General features: G+C 37.6%; 1 protein-coding gene across 18 annotated transcripts in view; it reads right to left on the reverse strand.

Moving 5' to 3' along the window:
- Positions 1 to 23,941, reverse strand: part of RBFOX1 (RNA binding fox-1 homolog 1) — a 1,275,045-nt gene that overhangs the window by 733,139 nt on the left and 517,965 nt on the right. For 16 of the 18 annotated variants that reach the window (XM_062639409.1, XM_062639410.1, XM_062639411.1 and 13 more), the window contains one exon: positions 12,979 to 13,041. The exons of the other annotated variants lie outside the window; for them this stretch is intronic. In XM_062639409.1, coding sequence (XP_062495393.1) covers positions 12,979 to 13,041 — 63 coding nt within the window. The remainder of the gene's footprint in view (positions 1 to 12,978; positions 13,042 to 23,941) is intronic. 18 annotated transcript variants of the gene reach the window in all.

The raw sequence follows: 23,941 nt of genomic DNA on the forward strand, positions 1-23,941 counted from the left end.
TGTAGCATGTTTTGAATTTCAAACACACCGTATTTTTGCAAAGCACATAACCTTCATAGATCATTTTGGAATCTAAAATAATGTGAACCAATTCAATTCAACAGAAGATGGCTTCCAACAAAAACTACTGCTACTTCAAAAGAATTAAATATACTTTTTTCATCATAATTCAACAACTCATTTGAAAAGCCAATGAATATCTTAAATGTCAATTCCTACCTTTACATTTCCTATTACATATTCATAGATACACTACAATTTTTGTATACAAAACATAACTAAGTCCTAGACACTAAAGTCTTAAATACATTTCTAATGCTATAGACCAGATGAAATGCATCACTCCCAAGACATAAAGGCTGTTTCATTTGTATTTCGCATTTCAAGTCTTTCTGAAACTGAAACCAATCTTTTTCTTAAATGTGAAAATGTAGACACTACCTATGGTTATGTCCTTCAGAAATCTTACAAAAAGATGTCCTTTTGTTTTCAGTCACACAATTGCTTACAAGCTGGAAGTTGACTGGTTTTCTGAAGCAGTTTGCATGAGTTAGAAAGTTTTAGAAACACGTGGTTCGGTGTTTTTTTTAGGCAGAGACCTTTCGTGCTGAGCTTTTTTTCAGGCAGGATGCCTCAAAAGAGAATCCTGAATGTTTCAGAGAAGGCTGCACACATGAAAAATACTCTAAGCATCCATTAATACTATCAGAGAAAGCACTTAGAATTTCTCAAGAGGAAGTACAAACATCGTCATGTAGTTTATCATACGTGTTTAAGGAGAAATAAAATAATTTAAATAAACCACTTCCAGAGAAGCACAAAGTAAGATTTCAGTAAAGCTTTGTCAAGCCACCAGTCCCCAGAGAGCACCAGGCCTGTTAATGTGCACATTCACACATGGTTTCATTAATGGAAATAACTTCTGATTTTGTTGAGATCATTCAACTGAGTGTACCATATACACAAATTGGAAATCATGAACAATCAAAACAAAATCCTCCCAAGGATTCAACAATCTGAAGACAAGACTCACTATTTCAGTTAAGAGATTTCTGAATCTTTGTAAATCTGACCATACCTTCATTTTACAAACAGGATAGGTCAGATACTGGGCCAATAGGCACAAGGAGATCAAAGCCATTATTTTTAAATGCTGGTTAGCTAAACAGAGATGCAAAGTTCACACAATGTATAAAAAAAATCAACACTGTATCACAACCCGTAGTTTCAAATATAATGTGAAAAATACAATGCAGATTCATATAAGACTGAAAAATAAATCCACGTTATGTTACAGTTTGAGATATCTTTGCAGAGCTATAAAAGAGCTTCAAAGCCTGCATTAGAGTTTGAAAAGCTACTATCATTATTGACCTAAAATATCTAAATAATGAGCTACTGCCTTCCAATTCTGCTTGAATCAGCCTTTGAGACAACTGTCTTCTAGCAAACAGCTTCAAGACAGTTCTACAGAATGTATGTTAGAGACATTTCAGCATAACCCCCCAGGCAGTCCCATGTTTTGGGACAATTCTAGGTAGAAGTCAGGACTAACAAGCAAACAGAGTGTCCAAAACAGTGGAAACTGCTGATGAAGTCTCCCTATTCCAGATGGCCTACTGAATAATCATTAAGATTGACATCTCCTAAGACATCTATATGAACAGAAAAGCTTTTTTACTGGATTGCATCATTTAAAAGAAGAAACTCTGTCCAGCAATGATCACTATATGTTTAAAAAGAATATAAGTATCAGTCTTCCCCACAATAATTTGCAAAGAAGGACATCCTGCATTTTGTTGTGTAAGGAAATACTGCACATTTAGACAATTATTCTTTATTTGTTTATATATTTTTCATCTAAAATATCCAGTGGCAAAAGTTTGTAGACTAGCATTATATATCAGGAAAAAAAAATCTATTCAAGAGTCATTCCTTGATCATTTTATTGTGCCTGTAATGCTTGCCTTATGAGTCATATCATTATAATATCACTATTCAAATAATATCAGTAATAATTTCAATCTATCACTTTTGTCTCATTTCACTCTCCTGTCAACTCTTTTCCAAGGTAGAGAGCTCTAGCATGTATTTCATGTCTTCCCTGTACAGAAGCTGTTCCATACCTCTGAGCACTCCTTCCACCCTAGCCCGCACTACACCTTTTTGAGGCACAGTCTAACCAGAACTGCACCCAGGGAGCACAGGGAAGACCAGTGCCAGCTCCAGCAGAGACAGCCCTATATTACTGAATGTCTTTCCTGAAAATTGTCAAATACTCTATTTGCTTTTTTGACAGCTGTCAAGCATCGAACTAATGCTTCTGAGATCTCCATCTGATGTTTCCAAGAAAGGCTTCTGAGCAATAATAGTCACGCGCTACCTCCTCAGGAATAGATTTACATCTAGTGTGAAATTTTCAAAGTAAATTTTGTTCTGTCACTTAATCCTACAGCTTCCTGCACTTTCCCAGTCAGTCCTGGTTTTGTCTGTTCTGAATAATTCTGGCTCAACAGAAAATCATGTAATTATTTTAGCCCTTTTACACAGTAATAGCATAGATTCTCATGGACTTCTATCTGTAAAACCACTTCACTGTAAAAATGAACCATTTATGCATACCAGTGAAATACTAGGGGATCTACTTCGTTACACTTCAGCCTCCTTGTTCACCAGGCATATATTTAAAATTTCTCCATCACTTCTCCTTTCTGTGATGAGAGGAAGACCCTAATATCTAGGCTCTGTTACCAAAGTCTGTGTTAGGTTACTGCTCTCTTCTGGTTCTCGCTGGATTTTCCCACTGACCTCCTTATCTTTACAACTATCCCAACTTCTCTTTTCCCAGTATAACATATAGTTGCTATCTGCAGTACCTGCCCTTTTATCAGCAACAACCTCATCTACCCCTAACCCAGTGCTGCAAAATCTTTCTGTAATTCTATGTGATTTTTCTGGAGTAATTACATCATCAGCAAATAAAGACAGGGTCTTCCAGACAAGCAGTTTCTTTCTCTCTTCCCCCATCTCTCCCCCCCCACCTGAATAGATCTTCGTATGAGAACCTTCCTGACTTTGCTATAAAGAACATTACTCCATGGCTTATTTTCAGGTTAGAATATTTTCAGGTGGCCTTTCCATACTTTTTAGGACTTTTATTCTTTCCATTCTACACTATAAGCGATTGGAGGGTTATGGTGTTTTTCTCTCTTCCTTCAACATCGAGCCCAGAAAATATATAAGGAAGATGCAACGTTTCCACCTGGAATGAAGCATGAGTCCTCGTAGGACTTCACTCCCAGATCTGAGGGAAGCAGGAGAAATATCCCATGAGGAAGAGAATTGGAATAGAACAGAAAGAAGAGGGAGAGGAGTGAGCCTGAAGCAGACTGTGACTGAAATTTTCACACTGGGTGGAGACAAAATACCATATGTGATAATTTCCCCACTTTTTCAGACCACTTTGAACGATAAAAAAGGTCTCCCAAGAAACTATGAAGGGAGTTCTTTAATGTCATGGAGAAACATTAGTTAGGGGGCTGATTACGAGGGCCTCCATTTGGCGCCAATGGTCCCAAAGGAAACAGTTTATGGACACTGGGAGTCATACTGTGGACACAGCCAAAGCCAAGTGAAATATGGGCCATTTTCTTGAAAATTATGAATCATAAAAGAGCTGTATCCTATGACACTGAAGTGGTTTTTACGGAAATCATGAATGTAGTATAAATATCCCTAAACCTATGAAGAATCATTCTATTTCATTTAACTGCACGGCTGCTTTACAAGTACTCTTTTCAGAATTTTACTGCTCTCTCCCTTTAGTACACAATAAAGCACAAGTAAAACCCTAGCTGTAATGATATCCAAGTTATGCAAATGCAGATTTTCCATGATAGTTAAACATCAAGTATAAAAGAATATATTTGGCTTCCCACCACCGATTAAATGTATATGGAGTATATTGTTTTAAACACACCTGCAGGTTGTGAATCTATATCCTCCTAACCACATTCCTTAAATTAACCACCCCAACTCAGTAGTAAGAAATCGCATTGATCTGCAATGAACTTGTGTAATACCACTTTTAGTTTATTACTGCGTTTGTTGGTAGCCAAGACCTAAAATAAAATATTTCCAGGTGAATATTGTTGAATCCCCACAATTTTCATGTATTCAGAGTTTCTGCCTTGAATGACAAAAGCACCCCTACAATACTGATTCTGCCTTGATACACTCAACTCCCATCATCTAGATGTTCCCACTGTTTTAGTAGTAAAACTGATCATCTCTGGCACCATCTGTCAGTGCACGTGGGAGAATACTGACCAGCCACAAATAGATGATAGTGCTACCACTTTGTCTGCCCTTGTACCTTCAGATTGAATCCTGCTATTTGCAAGTTATTTTTGCATAATTAGATTTCATATTTTTGCTGCTAGGAGTCCCCTACTATGATTCTTTACAGCGATCTGGTGTACTAGTGACCAAGTTACAGACACACTTGTCAGAAAAAACAAGCCCTATTGCCTGTAAGATAAGGCTCAGAACCAGAAAACACAAACATTTGGAAACCATAACTCACGCTGAAATTTTCCTTTGGCTTTCAAGGAATGTGACTGGCAAAGCAATTGATTTGTACTTCAGTATCCTAACCTGGCTTATACAAAAGATAGGAAACCACCTTAAATTATTTTGCCTCTGCAACTTTTATTACCTGTAGACTGCAGATCTAAAAATCAATAGCACACAACAACTTGGTCTTGACAAAAATATAATCTGTAAAGGATTTCACATCAATCTTTTCTCAGTGTAGGCCCTACTTTTTTTTTTTTTTTTGACTGGATCATTTAGCTTGCAAAAAATCCCTCAAGATAAAGAAAAAAACACAAACCAAATCGTCAAACAAAACCACTACCCTTCTAGTGTTTCTGTTGCACCACTTGGTCTCTTTTCCTAATGTGCTCATAAAACTTCGCTCCTCTGGGGCACAGATGAAGGAAGCAGAACCTTCACAGTAAAGAAGCAAAGCAGCAGTTTTACTAGTGTATTGGGTCTGGCTGGGATAGAGCTAATTTTCTTCATAGCAGCCCATGTGGTGCTGTGTTTTGGAATCGTGTGTGCAACAGTGTTGATAACACAACAGTGCTATTGCCAGCCTACTGCTGAGCAGTGCTTGAGCAGCATCAAGGTTTTCTTTTCGGAATAGGGGAGCAGAAATTGGGAGTTGAAACAGCAGGGATAGCTGACCCCAACTGTCCAAAGACATATTTCAGACCGTATGAGACTTGCAGCCAGGGTCCACACCATGTACATTCAGTGGGTTTCTTGACTTGGTCAGTATAAAGAAGATATATCCAAGACTGAAATATGGAACATGGCAGCTGAATACGACTTGTGCGCTGGTCTCTGAAACCTGCCTCATCTAACAAGCCAAGTGCTTCTTTAGAGTAAAGCTACAATATGCCAGCACACCGTCTGTCCCAGAGTGGTGCAGGCAGCTGTCCTCCCTCTACATACATAGACAAGTTCTTCCATCAATCTGTACAAATTTGTCCTGCATGATTAGTGTGCAATAATTTTGGTAGCTCACAGACAAATCTCTCTCACGAATGCATTAACAGATGTAAATGTATTTCAGTACTGTAAAAGTTACAGGCTTAACTATTTTGCAAGAAATCCCAAATTGCTAAGCCCCACTGATCAGTGCTAGAACACTCCCCTAGCTGCTAGTTAGCGTCTAGAAAGGTCCACAGACAAAAGCAGTTCTAAGAGTTCAGTTTCTGAAGGTAGTGAACAATGCTGAAGAGTGTTGCCAAACGCAAATGCACTCTGTGAAACTCAAATGCTGTTTTATCTTTTTTCATCTCTTAAACTATGTAGAATGTGTTCTTATTTTCCAGCATTATTCTTCCTCACTGGAGACACAATTTCAACTCACAATCCTATATTCAAAATTTAAAGAGCCAGCAGTTACATATCTTGCAGGATCAGTAGAAATTCTCACAGAGCATGTTTTCTGTTGGTTGTACACAAGCTGCTCAGGAATAACACATTACAACACAGACTTGGCAAGTCAATAACTAACCTCAATTGTAACTGGGGGGGGGGAAGAGGAAATTAAATTTTCCACACATCTAATCCAATCATTACAATCCAAAAAGCCTGTTCATTTCCATGAGCAGTAGCACTGAAACAGTAATAAGCTTTCACATCTGTGCTTTGTGCTGCAACCATAGCTCAGCAGGTTCCCAGGTCCAACATACAATGCACAAAAAGCCAAATACTGTTGCACTAGATCTACTATGAATGCACCATGCACAGGGACACAGTGATTCCCCCTTACAGAATCCTACGTGCATGCACTGCCACGGGCTCGTGGCTTTGCTGTTCCCTGACAGCCCTACCTGAATTCACTGCAGATGTGGCTACATGCTAGCATGCAGTAACCCAGTGACACAGAAATGAATCTTCTGCAAATCCTGGGCTGTGAACACAGCCCAAAGCTCAAGAGTATCACTGCTACAGTTAACAACATTTGCTATACTGAGCTACCCAAGAGCTTGCAATGACTGCACCTTCACTTTGCATAATTAGCACTATCAGAAAAAAAGTTGCAGAAATCTGTAAGCTCTTCAAAGAAGATGAGAAAAGGATCAAGCATGTATCTTTAATAAAGAATGCTAACACCCCTGACATGACCCAGGCTGTCATGAGGAGTGTTAAATTTCAATTAGCTCTGAGCTATGCTGATAGGACTTCAGTAATTGCACGATTTTCTTGAGGAAAAATTTCAATTTTTTATGAGACAGGAGAGAGCATGGAATTTAAGTTCTTTTTCACTTGTTAAATGTAAAAATCATTAACAATAAAAGGTACTGGATTACAGGGAGAGCAGGAGGAAAGATGGCCCAGTGACAGAGACAATGATTTGGGATTTGAGAAATACGAATTCAAATCCTAGCTCTGCTATACTCCTCCTGGCACATCAGCCAGGTTGTTCAATTTTCTTGCTTTTCCTTCTGTAATAACGACATAATAATGTACTAATCTCACAGGAATTTGGAGACATGATATCTCTTAAATGCCACAACACTATGGAAATGAACCTGATCAAAAACATCTTAATGCCGTAATCTGGAGAATATCCAGAGCACATACAATTGCCAGTGGAAGAATTCTAAGCTATGTGTTTACATGCATGTAAAAATTTTTAAAATGCCTGAATATGTCTGCAAAACAACATTTCTGAAGGAAATATCTATGTAGTGTCAGAAAACAGGCTGCTACGTGCAGTAAATTCAGATCCTATGGTTAATCTATACTCAGCCCCTATAGCTTTTACTTGATATATTCAAAAGACCACTTACAAAGACAAAGGATTTAGAAAGTTCACAGAGGAATCCGTTAGAAACAAATACTGACTACATTCTTAGAGGAAGAAGAAAAGAAGAAATTGTTAGATATTTCTGTACATGCACATTTGTATATAACCAAGAGAGAATTACAAAGCTAACTTTACTTACACAGTTAAATGGGGCAGGATTTCCAAAAACCCACTTATGCTAGGAGCCTGCCTCTTGTTTCCAAAATGTCCTGTTCATCTCAGTAAGTTTGTGCTGTTTAAAATCTGCTTTGAGAAGGTAACTTCTAAATTCTTTAGATGCTCAAATAAATACATATACAACCATCTGCAGGAATGATTAAGCACACTCTAACGAAGGACAGTTTCTTCCTTTATTTATGTAGGAAGACCATGACTTAAGTGAAACGAGCAGCATAACCACCTGTAAAATCATAAGCAGACCACCAGTATTCTGGTTTGCAGCTTTAACAAACATGAACCCCTGCCCTTTTACAATTTAGGTGGTCATAAATTATAGCAGTGGTTTAACAGTGATTCATGTAAACCTGCTACCACTTAACTGCTCTTTTCACTTAAAATCATTAAAGATTTTACTGATACAAATTTAAAATTAATGACATCCAACAAAAGAAAACCACATTCTCTTCCCCTATGGAAGCAAAGTTCCCTATGCAGGGAGGAATTAAAGACTATCTAATCAATCACCAAAAGCTGCTACCTTACACCAGCACTAGAAAAAAACTCAATCACAGGTCAAGCTTAGCCACTTTTAAAGCTTTTTCTGAAGAAAAAACATCCATGAGAATATTCTCCTGCTTATCATTAGGAGTGTGTAAATGCCTCACTGCTTCTGGTCCTTAATGAATTCCTGCAATAACTGTGAGGATATTTGAAGATATCACAAAACAACAATGAATAATATGACAATGAAGCAGATACTAACAACTAAACAGTTCCCCATCCTAGCTCAGATGAAGTAATGGAGCAGAACTTACTGCTTCATTTACGTTATCTAACTACCATTCTTCAACTCATTTTTATTGTAATTCACAGATATCAGTAATTCAGAATACTGCGATTTTAAAAATATTCAATTCTCTAGACTAATACTATCACTCAGACTACATCAGAATACAGATAGAGGAATAAATAAGAATACAATCATTAAACCCTTTTTCCTTATACATTCATTAGAAAAATGTTGTAATACCGGTTCATTTCTAAGACAATTGTGATTTTTTTTATAATAGCTCTCTTTCACAATTATATTTTCATGCCTTTCAGGTAGAAATCCCCAGATCATAATGAACTCCTCAGATTCCTCCGTGGCAAGCTATGTTGTTTTGGAAAATTGATTTATTGTATTAACAATTTTAAAAGATGTGTTTAATGAGAGGGAAAATGGACCCATAATCCCTGATAACAAAACTATTTTCAATGCAATAAGAGCTATTTTTTAGTTACTTATTTCAAAAATGTTTACAATTGAAAGGAAAACACAGCTCTCAAATTAGAGAAAAGGGGTTTAAATGCCTTTCTTTATATGCCTTCCTAGGCCTTTACAGCAGAGTGACTAGTGTTGTATCACTGACAGACTGTAGGAGAAGTGAAGACAAGGCTCTTTTGAGACTGACAGCATATTTGCATATATGCATTTACATCTGCGGGGGTTTAAAATGTGGATTATCATGGCAGATCTTCCAAAAGATGCAACTATCAAATTAACATGAAGCAGTACCACTGTCTCATCCTTTCTCTGTTACTTTGAAAACTTCTAGCCAAGGAAACACATCAGTAATAAAATGAGGTCACTTAACTACAGTATGTTTATCAAGCTATGTAACAACTATACACAATCTGAAGAAAAGAAAACCCAACAGAATGGACAGGTATAGAGAACTTTCTTCTCAAAAAGCAATTGTAGAATCATAGAATCATAGAATAGTTAGGGTTGGGAAGGACCTTAAGATCATCTAGTTCCAACCCCCTTGCCATCAGCAGGGACACCTTACGCTAAATCGTATCACCCAAGGCCTCGTCCAACCTGGTCTTGAACACTGCCAGGGATGGAGCATTCACAACCTCCCTGGGCAACCCATTACAGTGCCTCACCACCCTCACATTAAAGAACTTCTTCCTTATATCCAATCTAAACTTCCCCTGTTTAAGTTTTAACCCGTTACCCCTTGTCCTATCACTACAGTCTCTAATGAAGTGTCCCTCTCCATCATTCCTATAGGCCCCCTTCAGATACTGGAAAGCTGCTATGAGGTCTCCACGCAGCCTTCTCTTCTTGAGGCTCAACAACCCCAACTTCCTCAGCCTGTCTTCATATGGGAGGTGCTCCAGTCCCCTGATCATCCTCGTGGCCCTTCTCTGGACTTGTTCCAACAGTTCCATGTCCTTTTTATGTTGAGGACACCAGAACTGCACACAATACTCCAAGTGAGGTCTCACAAGAGCAGAGTAGAGGGGCAGGATCACCTCCTTTGACCTGCTGGTCACGCTCCTTTAGATGCAGCTCAGGATACGGTTGGCTTTCTGGGCTGCAAGCGCACACTGCCAGCCCATGTTCATTTTCTCATCAACCAACACCCCCAGGTCCTTCTCCACAGGGCTGCTCTGAATCTCTTCTCTGCCCAACCTGTAGCTGTGCCTGTAATTGCTCCGACCCAGGTGTAGGACCTTGCACTTGGCATGGTTAAACCTCATGAGGTTGACATCAGCCCCACCTCATAAGTGTGTCAAGGTCCCTCTGGATGGCATTCCTTCCCTCCAGGGTATCAACCGAACCACACAGCTTGGTGTCATCGGCACTTTCCACAAAACACAAAACAGACAACAGTTTTCTTCTACACTTTTTTCTGAACTGTTTTCAGACAACTTAGGTGGAATGCCAAAGAGAAAAGGCTTCTTTATTAAAAAACTATAGCTTTGGGCAAGGAAATTGTGTAGAGGAGGGCTTAGCACAGTAACTCATCTTTCCAAATTGGCTAAACAGAGAAATACAGCACAGCCACTGTCAGCCAGCCAGGCTTCCAACCAGAGAAACAGGCAATGAGCTTCCAACCCTCGTTGTGAAGATCATTGTCATTACATGTAAAAGCAATCCCATTTCTTTTCTCTCAGTTTAAACAAGCATACAATGGCCAGCACACAGAGTTCATGGCACATACTGTTGCCTAACATTGCACTTTGCAATATTCCCACCTTAAGGAATTACAGTTTCTAACAATGGAATGGTAAAAAATGCTCTAGTTACGGGATTGAGTGAGGACTCTGCTGATCTAGGTTTCTGCTACAAACTGCCTGCCAGCCACTCTTTGTGCTTTATTTCCATGGTATATTTGGAACAACTCTGTCTCCTTTGCTTGTCATGTGTATTTTTAGTTGTTGTTTTCTGGAACTGTCTTCAATTGCTTTGTTTACTAGTTTGCTCAATGCACTGTAGCGTTGGTTTTGTACTGCAGACATTATTGCACAATTAATAGAAGGTCAAATGCCAAATAAATCCATAAAATTTAATTTTAAAACCCAAGATTTCTCTGTAATTAATCTGTTTAAACTATAGTTGTCTCAATATATTTATCTATTACAATAAATAGACAAATACTGTAAAGCAACAATAGCTACAAATTATACATAAATTCAACTGAAGCATGCCAAACACAAAATTTATTGTAATTATTCCATGAGGTTTTTGACACTTTTGACGGACATTTGTTTCATTGTATGGAATGCCATCATCTTAGAATGCCTGTGTTGGACTGGTACTGCTATTTTTTACATGCTTCTTCTAAACAAGGGAATGGGACAAACCATTTTATAACCAGCAATGTACTACACATGTACATCATGTCACGGGTGAATAGGGCATAACACCCAGCCATATGGTGTACTTAGGAGCCAACTCATCTACATACACTGTTACCAGGCAACATGCTGGACTTCAGTCTGAGCAGGGGAAAAAATGACCTCTTAGCCCTAGAAGTTGATTGATAGTCATTGTGCTGGTTAGGTTATGATCACAAGGGAAAATAATAAAACCAATTATGCACATTGAGATTTGGCTGCATTAAACCTTCCCCAAATTCAAAATGAGTATTTTCTTCTTTCTTGTCATATACCCAAAATCTCAGCTTTAGCTTGTTGAAGGAAGATTAATACCTTTTTCCTTCAACTACATTTATAGATACTGAAGCACTAAATTCACAGCCAAATTAATGTTAGCTTCCTAAAAACATGCAGTAATTATCTCAGGGACCACTGTCTCCCACAGGTTAGAAACCCCAACCTCATTCGTGCAATTTTTACCAGTTGTTTTCTAACAAAAGCTGTCAACTGCATCAAATTCTGCTAGGAGCTGTAAGGTTATTCTGTGATAGAAAATACTGTTTGTGATGGAGGAAAAGCTAAAAGCAACAAGCATGCTGAGCACTACAGAATTGATTTAAATCTGTCCTCAAGATGAACAGGCTTGTTTTTTTCTACCCTGTAAGTCAGGCAGTCTTTCTGAAATAATTAAATCTTTTTTTCAAAGACATAAAGAGGAAGATTGTGTTTAGTGTAGAAGAATAAATGTAAAATGCTTATTTCTAACAAGGACTGAATATCTCATTTTTTCAATGCCACCAAACTGTGTGTTGGGGCAGAACTCAACAACTAATATTAATACATTTGAAAAAAATGTGAATCTAGTCTATTGTTTTGTCAACACACATCTTCAACTTCTTTACTTTCTACACATAGGAAGTACCTAAATACAAAACAGAAATCTATTCAGTCAGCCCAATACAGAACAAGTCACGCTTATTTCCCAATACAAAATATTAGAGGATTGCAATTTATTTTAAGGAGAGGATTATTAAAAATTGTTTGAGAGGTACCAAATATACACTTATCAAGAACCATACATTGGGGGTGGAGGTGGGGGGGGAGGGAGGGTTTGCTACTTCTGTATGTTATTAGAAGTATAGAAAGTTCTATCCTGATTAAAAAGTGCTTGATCAATATCGTTTCTAAGCATGTATTAACACAAACAAACTTTACAAGAAAAAATAAACCTGTGTATGAAAGAACAACAAACAGTTTGGATGCAAAAGGCTCTTCTCAGAAAGGAAAGAGGTGCAAAATGAATCAGCATGATTACTTTTCTACATGTCCTATAAATTTTGGAGCTTACTTCATGATATTCCCTGACATCACAGATGCATTTAAAAAGGAAAGCATGATGAATTATCATAGCTGTTCTATGGACACTGAAAAAAAGTGTCTGTGACTAATCCATATACAAAATGATTTCTTTCAGAATCAGCTGAAGGTAAAATAAAAACAGTAGTGATGTAACTCTAACACGTAAAAGGGAAATAGAAGAGAAAAGCACTTGAACCTACAGCCAGAAACACGGATTATTATTTTCTAAGCGTATCGCTGGCAAGCTGTTGTTCACAGATCCTGTACTTATGGTCTATTAGCCTTGCAATCCAGCATCAGCACGGCAAGTTGTGAATCCCAAGGTATCTCTTAATTCATTATGACAGCACAACAGAGATGTCAATCAAATTCCGAGGAAATTAAAATAAACAAACACCAACAAAAATCAGTGGACTTACTGAAAGAAGGGTCTGATCATGAAAACAATAGGCACCACTTGCATGGGGCTTCTGTGTAGTTTCCTAAGAACAGAAAAAGACATTTGTACTGTAAATGAAGATTAAAAGGAGATCATAATTTGCCCTGCGTCCATGGAAGGCTGAATGTAGGCTTTAAGATTAAAAGCGTTGTAACAAAAAATAGAATTGATAATGCATTATTTGGGCTTTCACAAGAAGGGATGCATACATTATGGGGTCATAATTGCACTTTTATTGTAGTACAAAGCTGAACAGCAAAATCTGCTTATTGATTCACAAATATCAACAAAGATTTCATTATTTTATTAATCATTCAATAGGCAGTAAAATCTCCAGTTAGTTTGCAATTTACCTGGATTCTAAATCCAGTGTTTGCATTATGAATTTACCCACTTAAATAGACATGCAGAATTCAAAATTTTACCCAGTCCAGGTTTTGTCGCAATAGGAACATACAGGTGGGAGTTACTTTTCATGGATTTTTCAAGTTAAAACTTCAAGCAATTTTGCAAAAGAAAAATTATCATAATACACACAAACAAAAGGGGCCATCCATAATATATTATATATGCACATAGCTGGGAATTAGAATAGGCTTACATTGTATTCCATGCCACTTGTTCTTATTGACAAGCAGCTGCTGACATGTAGTAATTTACTGAATTATTCATTGGGTTTTAGAAGTTACAGTAAGCTCAGCCATGCTTTTTTATAACAGATTCTCCTTATATGCATTTTTCATTTTCATGTGCAAGTGTGGTTTATGCTCTCTGATACAAACACTCTTAAAAACAGAAACACTAGGCATATTTTGAGTCATTAAACGAAATACACAACTAGATTTATGTATTACCAAAACATTCTGAAGATAAATGTAATATACTTTTTATTCACTTCAATGAAATTCCAAACAGTAAATATATGGAGTAGTTATTCACAAAGTATGTTACTCCTTTTATTGAAATTGTGATTTCAATTAAAAAAAAAAAAAATCAAAACCAGTAGTGGCTCTCTCTCATGCAGTTGAGGGTAAATAAATAACAAGAAGCTCCAGTACCAGAAAGGTCCATGTTCTAGAAGTATGTCAGGTAATAACTGCAACCATCACACATAAGGATAAAAACCCCAGCAACTTCAGAACTGGGAAAAGTCACAATCAGCAACAGAAAACATACTTGCACTTTGGTCTCCTTAGAGCAGGGACCATCACTAGGAGAGTGTCTATCAAAGCCTCAGCTTCACAGCTGAAGCTCCTAGAGGTAACTGCAACTGTCTTACTGACCAAATCCCGACATTAACCAATTTCCGAGCTAAGACATGTTTCCTTTTATTTATGAAATAAAGTAAACCAGATACATGCAAAAATACTACAGAAAAGGCAGCTCATGTAAGAAGGCTGCATATGTGCATAAACTATACATTAAAACTAGTACATCTGCTTTCTTGGTAGTGTTTCTTTGTATGAGATGCACTCAGCTTTGTCTGAGGACAACACCAGATAAATTAACAGTATTGAGAGGTCCTTAAAAATCTCTAAGAAGTATTTTTTAAGTGATTGGACTACATTTTCAAAAATGACATCTGATTTAGGATCATCTTGCAATGCTACAGTGAAACTTACTCATGGTCAACAAAACTGAATAACTGAAAATTAATTTCTTGGGTTTTCTCCATCAGGGTACTTGGGTTTCACGATTTGAAATGAGTGTGATTTCTCTAATGCAAACTCATACTTTTTAGACTTGGTACTGATTAAAATGCCTCATCGAGGTTACAGTACATTAGCATTCCTTTTCTGAACAACTTTTATCTGACCACTCAATCCTAGCAGACTTCCTGGTTAGCATAATGTTACCTATCATTAATTTTAGAAACATTATACTCCCAACTGCTACTGCTAGTTTTCCTTATTTATCCTGCAGTTGCATGCTCTAGTGACTGAGGGAGCTCAGAATACACACAGAAATAAGATGTTCAGAATTTGAAGAATATACGCAACACTGGGAAAATAAGTATATACTGTTTTATGGGATTCCTGCATTATTGCTGTAAGAAATCAGAGCAAACGCATGAGAAACTGTAGAAATAGGTACCTCTAAACCAACTTGGCTATGCTTAACTAACAAGTAATTATTCATTTTGCCTAATTTTCAGTACCGTATTAGCCTTCGGTAACTTCCTTCACATAGAAATGTTTAAGTTTCATGCTGTGCTGACTGCAGATGTTGTTTAAAATGTTTAGCAATTTGACAAGTGAAAACAGGATTTCCTCAAAACAAATAGTCCAAAAGCACCTGCCAACAGGAGAGCGGAACTCCAGCTGCAGCCTTGTACTCTCCTTACCATCACCAATCATACTTTCACACCATACAGCTGGACAGAAGGAAGAACAGCGAATTTACAAACTATACAAAGGTTTGTCAATATTTCTGCCCAACCAAAGGAATGCCTGGTCCATATGCCTGTTTACCCAAAGCAGTGCTCCTGTCCCTCACAGCAGGAGCCAGTTCAGGAAAGCTCCTTGCACAGTGCACCACGGGACTCTTGCACACAGCCTGGTGCTGAAGACCATTCCCACCGCACAGCACAGCCCAGTGATTCCAGGGCTCAGAAAGACCACTTTGTAGAAACTGCATACATTATGCAGCGTGCCTTAGTTCTTATCTGGCTACTCAGTCAGTATCTAAACAACAAGAAAGATTATTCAGTCATATTTATGTGATTATATGAAGGAATTCTCAGTAGAATGAAATACAGCTGAAAAATGCTAATAATTTTGTGGAAGAAAAACTACATTCTGATAAAATCCTGTTTATAAGCCTCAAGATAACCCGAGTATGGACTTGATGTTATACCTTCTTATTCTTTGTACTGACAGGAAATGTCATTAAGACTGTCCACACAGCCAAAATCAGCCTTGTAGAGAAAAATAAGATACACGTTTTCAATGCTAAATTTTGTTCTCCACAACTCTCACATACCTTAGCAAATCATGGAGTAGGCTCTTGCTTTGCACTCCTATCAAACATAAATATACAATCAGCAATATTTTGCTTGCATCTGGTATTACAACATCTGTATGTGATAGGCATATACAAGAACAGCAATACCCTTCTTCAGATCACAAGCAAAGCTCCCATTCTGCAGTGCTCCAGTCTTTCTTTACAAGAGTCAACTAGAACAAGTCCTGCTAAGCATACATGTAAAAGTTTGGTAAAGAAGATGATGCTTTTAAGATGCATTTAAAAATGGAAAAGTTACGTTTTCAGGTGAAAATTTCAGGTGCATAGAAAGTATTGAGAACACCCAGGTCTCTTCTTCCCTCAGGGCAGGCAGCTCAGGCAGCCCAAATAAGCAGAAGTTATTCTGCAGGGTCATTGAGGAAGACAGCCCCAGGCCATTCAGGCTTCATAAATTATGTAGTTACCATGCACAGGTATTCCAAAAGTACCCTGTACATTATATTATTTTTCCATAGAAGAGCATATAATGCTCTCTTTAGCATTATATTAAATTAAAAAAAAAAAGAGAAAAAGAAACCCCCCCAAAGCAATAAAAATTACTACTTACACATATACACAATTACTAAGCCTGACTTAGCACCTACTGCTTCACACCTTTATCAAAAACCTGAGTAGAAATTGATCTAATCTGATAAGTTTTTATTTTAATTCTGTTCAAAAAATGCAATTAAACAATGATATCTGTTCCTGCAAGTTAAAAGTCATTCCCTTTAGATAACAGCCAAATACAACAAGCAGTGAGTTTTGCCATCATTAGACTTCTAACCATATTACTTCTATTTTGAGGCTTTTTTGTTTGGTCTCAGTTTAATTTCCTGTCAGCCTTACAAGAGATTTCTAATGTTTGGGCTGTAGGATATGCTCTGATTAAAAATAATCTTCCCAATTACTGCCTGGCATGAATCTACTGCCCCATGCACTCTGCCACTGGCTTCTGAATTTCTGTCAGCAGTAATTGTGTCTGTAGCTTCTAACTGTAAATGAAAACCCAGGGGGCATATTTGGGTTCCAGTTTCCTTTGCGTAGCCATATCTTTTAATTTGCACTGTCTGTCAAAAGGAGATGTTCGTAGGCACTAAAAGAAATCCTTAGAACATCAGGTTAAAAAACAGAGGAAAGGAGAAAAAAAGAAATGCAACTGGAGTATGATAAACTGTGTCTGATATTTATTCTAGCATACTCAATGTAGAGAATCTCTCTGCATTGATTAGCCTTAGAAGAGGTAGATTGAAACCATTTACTGAGCATTTCTAGCTGCACTTTCGTACTATTAAATTTAATCATGTCTTGAGCATCACCTTATTATTGCTATTTTTGGGGGAATGCAATGATTCCAATGAGTATTTGACTGAACAGGGTTTCTTATCACAATGGAAAAAATAGTTTTCCTCAGGCTTTGGTCCCTGGCCTAAGCTATCCCATAGGGTTACCTCTAGCCCTGACTCAGACATGGCTTGTAGGCAGTCTGGCTGGACCCCCTAAACCTGTGCTGCATCTTCTGTCCAGTCTGTCTTTCAGTACAGTTTCCTGTGTGGACTTTAGACCCACACTGTCACTTGTCTCCATCTTCTCTCTGCTGCTCATGACTGGACTCCCCAGGCAGATGACAAGCCTGGTTTACCATCTCACTTTGGACAGACTCTCCTTTCAGTACCTGGATCTACCCTCCCTGTTTAGACCCCATACGGCTGCACCCCATATGGGGGGATACAAACTCGACACAGCTCTCTCCTCTCCAGAAGCAGTCAGCTCTAAGAAGACATATCCTAGATACAGATACCCAGCAAGGAGGCTGTAGAATGTCCACATTTGTTATCACAGTGCTCAAACCTGGCAGTCAATGCAATCATAATTACCAGGCTTATGACAGATTTGTGTTCAGATTCCCATTGACTCACTTTTCCTCTTAGGAGTGCTACTGCTGTGACAGAAAGCTAGCCCAGTGTCGCCAGGGAACATTCTCTCTGTGACAAGAGCAGGATGGAAGCAAGGTGCCCTGGGTCAGTTTTCTAAAGGAAAAGAATCTGAAGCATTAGGCACAGACTGTACGCTGTGTATCAGAAAGAGAAGAAATTCAAGGAGTAGAAAAACATTTGATACAATATCAAGAGTGAAACTAAAGGCACAGCCAAGAATGCGTTTATAGGTAGACAGTGTTCACTGCAAAGAAAAATATTGTGGAATATTCACTGTAAAATGGATAATAGTGTAAAGTCCTGTGAAAATAATTTTCTGTGAGGTTTCTATATTTGATTTGTAGAAATTAAGTAAATTTTTGTCTCAAAAGTAAATGGAATCCATTATATTTGGAATTACAGGAGCACAGAGAGCTTTTTTCTTTCATATGCGGGAAGTTCTCTTTGCAACAGAGGAAAAATACCAAGATTTGGTGAATCTAAGTGAGGGGTTGTCCAAATGGCTTTTGAAACTGAACTGGCATAAGAACGTGCTTGAAATATCAAGGCCAAATGTCAGCATTCCACACTATGTCTGTTAGTTTGCACTCTATTCTGTATGCTCTCAGTAAATGAGAGGAGATACTTTAAAGGTGCGACCAGAACTGGTTTCAGCTCTGCCCTAGATCTTCGGCAAGCTGCTCTGTAGTGTAACTTCCCTATCTTTAGGGCTATGCCCCTTAGTAAGTATTCTGTGCAATGTGATGACAAGAGACCAGTAACAGGCAATAACTTCAACATATTAACTAAAATCTATGCTGTTTCTCATCTGTACAACAGAGATTGTAATGTCCAACACACTCATAACTGCCTCGATTTACAGAGGTAAAAATGCCACGGATCTGTTAAAACACCAATTTTTAAAATATTATTTAAGTTTTTGTACAAAAAAGTTCTTAGTGCCTCCTCTGGGGTGTAGAATACAGCAGCATCGTATGGACTGAGACATAGAACGAGACTGTGATATCCTCAAACTATTTCCTTCTATTTTCATCTCTTTGTGATAAAAGCATCATCTTCAAGGTATATCCATCTGCCTGCTACACTGAGATGATGATTGAAATTGCCACAACATTTAAATAAATACTTGTATTTTAAATATAAGGTAAGCCCCTGAGTTCAAAAGGGTTACTCCCATGGCTGACATCATGCAGATGGTTAAATATTTTCAGCATAAGAACTCTAGTATTAACAGTAAACACATTATGAAACTGAAAGAAATACTGAGAAAGGACAACTGGAATCAAAATAATGTAGGAAATCTGCCTCACTGACACTTACTACCTTGCTACTGACTTCTTTACTGTTTCATTTCAGATCCACTTTTCAAAAATACATAGCATTCCATTGCCGTTATAAAGACTAATGTCCCAACAATACATGAAGACATCAACTACACTGTGGGAGAGAAAGTAAAAGAGGGGGAGGCACTGTGATGTACTTTACTAATTGTATTCCTAACAATATTTTAGGGTTTTTTTTCATAACCCAATACTTGCTCAAGAAATGAAAACTTAAATAGTTTTCTACAAGATACTGAATAGTCCTTTAGGAACAACCTCAGCCCCTCACAAGCTATGATAAAAAAAAAATAAAATAAAAGCCCTAGTTAATAATCAAAATATCTTAATGCCTAAATGGTGGCAATGCAAAGAATATAATCAGCATTTGCTACAGATTGCACAGAACTCGTGCTAGCTGGTAACTGCCCGTCCTCTGTAGGCAACTTTCCTCTGCATGGGAATAGAAGTCACTTCCCTTTTTAATGCAAATTTCCAAAAGAAAATACAATGTTAGAGGGTTTAACCCAAAAAAGTTGTGATTTTTCATGTGATTCCCCTCCTTTCCAAGCCCAATGACAGAGATTGATTACTGCCTTAGTGGTTTTTAGTGATGTTTTTCCTTCTTTATTTCAAATTTTGTTTAAAAAGTTTTTTGGGAAAAAAAAGGTCTTCCAATTATATTTTTACAGTGCTATGTACCAAAAATGCCTTACACCAGTTACTGTGATTCTGTGCATACTCACTCGATGAATAAAATCTTCAGTGCTCTCCAGCTACTGAGAGAAGTCAAATTGCACTATGCCACACTAAGCCTCTCTTCATCTTAGAGCAGTACTACTGTAGTTACAAACACCAATAATTGCTCATTTCATGCTACGACAAAGGATGTGTACCTTCACCTGCACTGAATGAACTGGCCTAAGTCCACAGACTGAGCAGTTTCATTAACTCCAGGACATTACTACTCATAGCAGACTCCCAGAACTTGCAGCTCAAAAGGGAAAAACCTGTAATAGTGGCAGTGACATTCAAATATCCTTTCAATGGTTTCTTTGGCATTTTTTACCAGCCACAGTCTGGGCAGACAATGGAGAGAGATCAGCGCAGTAGAACAGAATGAGAATTACATTTATGTGACTACTTAAAAGCACTCTTGATAAAATAAGGCTACTACACCAAAAATATAGCCACGTGTTTATCTGTTCCTGAGGCATAAAACACACAAAGGTAAAAAATACATCTGTATGACAGAAAAATGAAAAACAAACTTTGAAAATTACTCAATGAAAGAAAAAGCTGCCTACACTGAAAATGTAATGAAAAGTAGTTTCTTTGAAAATACTTACAAAAGTAGTTAAAAAAAAAAACTCCCTCAAAAAAAAAAAAAAAAAGCCCCCAAAATCTCAAAAAAACAAACAGAAATCCAAAACCACCAGAACCCACACACCACACAAACTAGCCCCCTACTTTATATATAGACTGTTTTATTAGCTTAAGGTTATTGAATAGCTTTTTAAGGTCCCTTAAAAAAAGGAATCTTTCAAAACTGGCTGCAGGGACAGCTCACTACAAACACATCTTTTCCCACAGCTCTGGGAGAATCAGCTCCCCAGTCAGTGCAGGCAGGTGGCAAAGGCCCAGGCACCATGCTTTTCTATTACTATAGTCATCACACCTACTACTTAACAAATACCAGATTTAGAACTTCTCTTCAATATTGTTTTCTTTTCTCCTCACTTTCCTGCAATAGAGACTGTTCTGCCAAAGATCCTGAGCAGGTAGAGCAATTCCATGAACATCAGCAAGATTATTTATATGCCTCACCAAGGCATACACTCATATGCCTGCTAGACTAAAAGGTCATTTATCACAAATTCAAGGCATTCAAAGACAATGCAAAAATAACCAAGTAATTTGAAAAACGCCTAATTGTTACCAGCTGCAGCAGTAAAGAAGTCCCTCTGTCACTTCCAGTGGTGAGCTCTGAGCACCAAACACCCCAATACTGACAAGGACTAAGCAACAGGAACATTGTACTTTCAGAACAGGGCATTTTTAATGTTCTCTCATCTGTCATAGGTCAAGAGATGAATTATGCCTGTAGCAAAGCAGTTTCGACAGAAATTTCAGATGCAGAGAAAATTATGGCAAATTTGCCCATTTTTCTTCTTTTTCTTCTTTTTTCATGAAAATTTTGGCATTGCCTTAAGAGCTTTAGATGTTAATAAATACCATCTGCAATTAACAACCAGAACCAGTTTACCCTAGAGCTTTGTGATCCATGACATGATTATTCATACAGAAACAGCCCAACTGTGAGCTGCATCCATTACCACAATCAGGAAAATGCAACACACAAGAGCAATGCAGTAGCATACAGTAGTTCTGAAGCCTGAACAACAAAACTATAGTTAGAGGGTACAGCACATTCCACTGACTGAAGCATGTTTCTTGAGGACAAAGGATATCTGATTTGGGTAGACACTCCTCATTTTCATATCCAAATAATTTTTTATCACCATGGCAAATACAAGCATCCTTTGACACAATGGATGGATTCACTGACAGTTACCAATCTTCAGAGGAACTGGCTTTTATAAGATTATGAGGTCTTGAAAGCACCAATCTTCTCATCAGATGTCACATAAACAGTGCTGGACCCCAGACACAGTTTGTGGGACCCACCACAGGCCAAATTCTATAGAGAAGGCAAAAGTTCTGTCCCTTTGCACATGATGTATCTTTACCAATTTTGCTGGAAGTATTCTTACCGTTTATGAAGTAGTAAGGGCTCAGTATGACAAAGAAGCAAACAGTAAAGGAATACAAATTTTCATGTCTGTAGATTTATTCCTGCTAGGTATAATGACTGCAACTAGTTTTTTAAAATAATTTAGCCTTTACTTTACATCAAACAAGCAAACCTTGGGCTAGGTCTCTTCTCAAAAGAATTATTTGGCAGTGTTGTTTCCAGCTGAGTAAATAGATTATTATTGCAAAATGTAAAGTCATAGTACAGAGAAAGTCCACACAGATCCCACACCATCATTCAAATGCTCACCTCTGATCAGAAGAAAAACAAATCAGAAGCCTAGCTGTGTCAAGGGAAAGCAGTAGGCTTTCCCGAAGAGCAACATGCCCTACGAAACATTTCTGCCTGTGCTCATCACCTTCTGATTTGCATGGGAGGAAAAAGGACCAAAAAACACAAATACAAATCACGCAAACTATAGCCCAGTCAGACAGAATACATCTCTGTAGAACCATTTATCCAAAATTTGCAATTTGTAAACAAACAAAAAAAGGTTGCGTGTTTGTTGGTTTTATTTTTAAACTACTTTTTTTTTCTAGATGTGCTACATGCAAGTAGAAAAAGAACCAGATTTGTAAGCATCACACATTTCCCTTCACATTTCTCAATGACCACGTCTGCAGATCTTTTTCTTCCTCTGTAACCTTTCCTAGTGTACTATGAGAATCACAAACTGCAGGTAATGGTAGCTTCTCCATCATTCACAGCATCAGGAGCTTCCCACCAGTAAGCTGACACATGTGAAATAAGACCACTTATCAATGAAGAGAGAGGTCAAAGGCTTCTAAGGTTGAAATAGGAACCTGCTGGCTGCTGCAAATCCCTCACCAGTGCATTTGAGCCTGATACTTAGTATTCAAAGTGAATTGCAAGCTATATGCTCAAGGATAAAGCTCAGTCATAATAAAGACTCAGTCTGAGAGGCTCAGCATACAAATCCCCAGTGCAGAGCTCATTTTGAGTATTTTTTATATCTGAAGAAGAATCAGGATTTTTTTTCTTATTTTTTTTCATAAACAACAGTACTTCCCATTTAGTGAGGAGAAATGATGGCATAAAGACATAAAATATAAATACCAATATTTAGTATTGGTAATGAAGTACATGTATTTTTGTCACATTATAGGTACATGGTGTATGCAATCATTGCATCGCTAATCAGACATGGGGGTACATAAATAAGGTGTACATTTTATTTTTGTAGGGTCAATTCTTTTGAGCCAGAAAGCCACTACTCTAAGCCATTAAAGAATTTGCCTAAATTTCAGATAATGTATGGCATATATTTAGCCTGTGAGCTGTGAATTCTAAAATCCTGGAAAGGATCTGAAATCTTGAACCATATTACTCAAGCAGTGCATCCTACCAGTGGCACAACTAGTCCAGTATTAGGTCACCAACAAGTGGCACTTGCTAGTACCCTTTCATAAACTCCAAACTTTTTAAATTTTCTGCTTATCATATACAGCAAACCCCAGATTCTAGGTGGCATCTACACTTTTCATTTTTACTCATCTTTTATTTTATCCAACATTGCTTAGTTCACAGTAAAACGTCCACCATTTATTTTACAGAGACACTGTAAATTCATGGCCCATGTATTTTTTCCCTTTCAGTGTTTATTTTATATTACAACAACCTGGCAACTTGTTCCTTTTTTTTTTCTTTAGTGTGAATGCTTATGTATGTAGGATGCAGTTTTTAAAATTAATGAAATTATAATTAAATGCCTAATTGTTTTTACACTGAAAATATTGCTGCTAAACATTAGCTCCACTTAGAATCCTTTGCTTATTCTGTATTTTGTTTTCAATGTCTACAATTCTATTACTAAATCTAAACCTTTTTTTTTTAAATCACATTGCATCC

Source organism: Pezoporus occidentalis, unplaced genomic scaffold (assembly GCF_034315485.1).
Source record: "Pezoporus occidentalis ecotype Australia unplaced genomic scaffold, CSIRO_AGI_Poc_V1 ctg60, whole genome shotgun sequence".
In the NCBI taxonomy this organism is placed as follows: domain Eukaryota; kingdom Metazoa; phylum Chordata; class Aves; order Psittaciformes; family Psittacidae; genus Pezoporus; species Pezoporus occidentalis.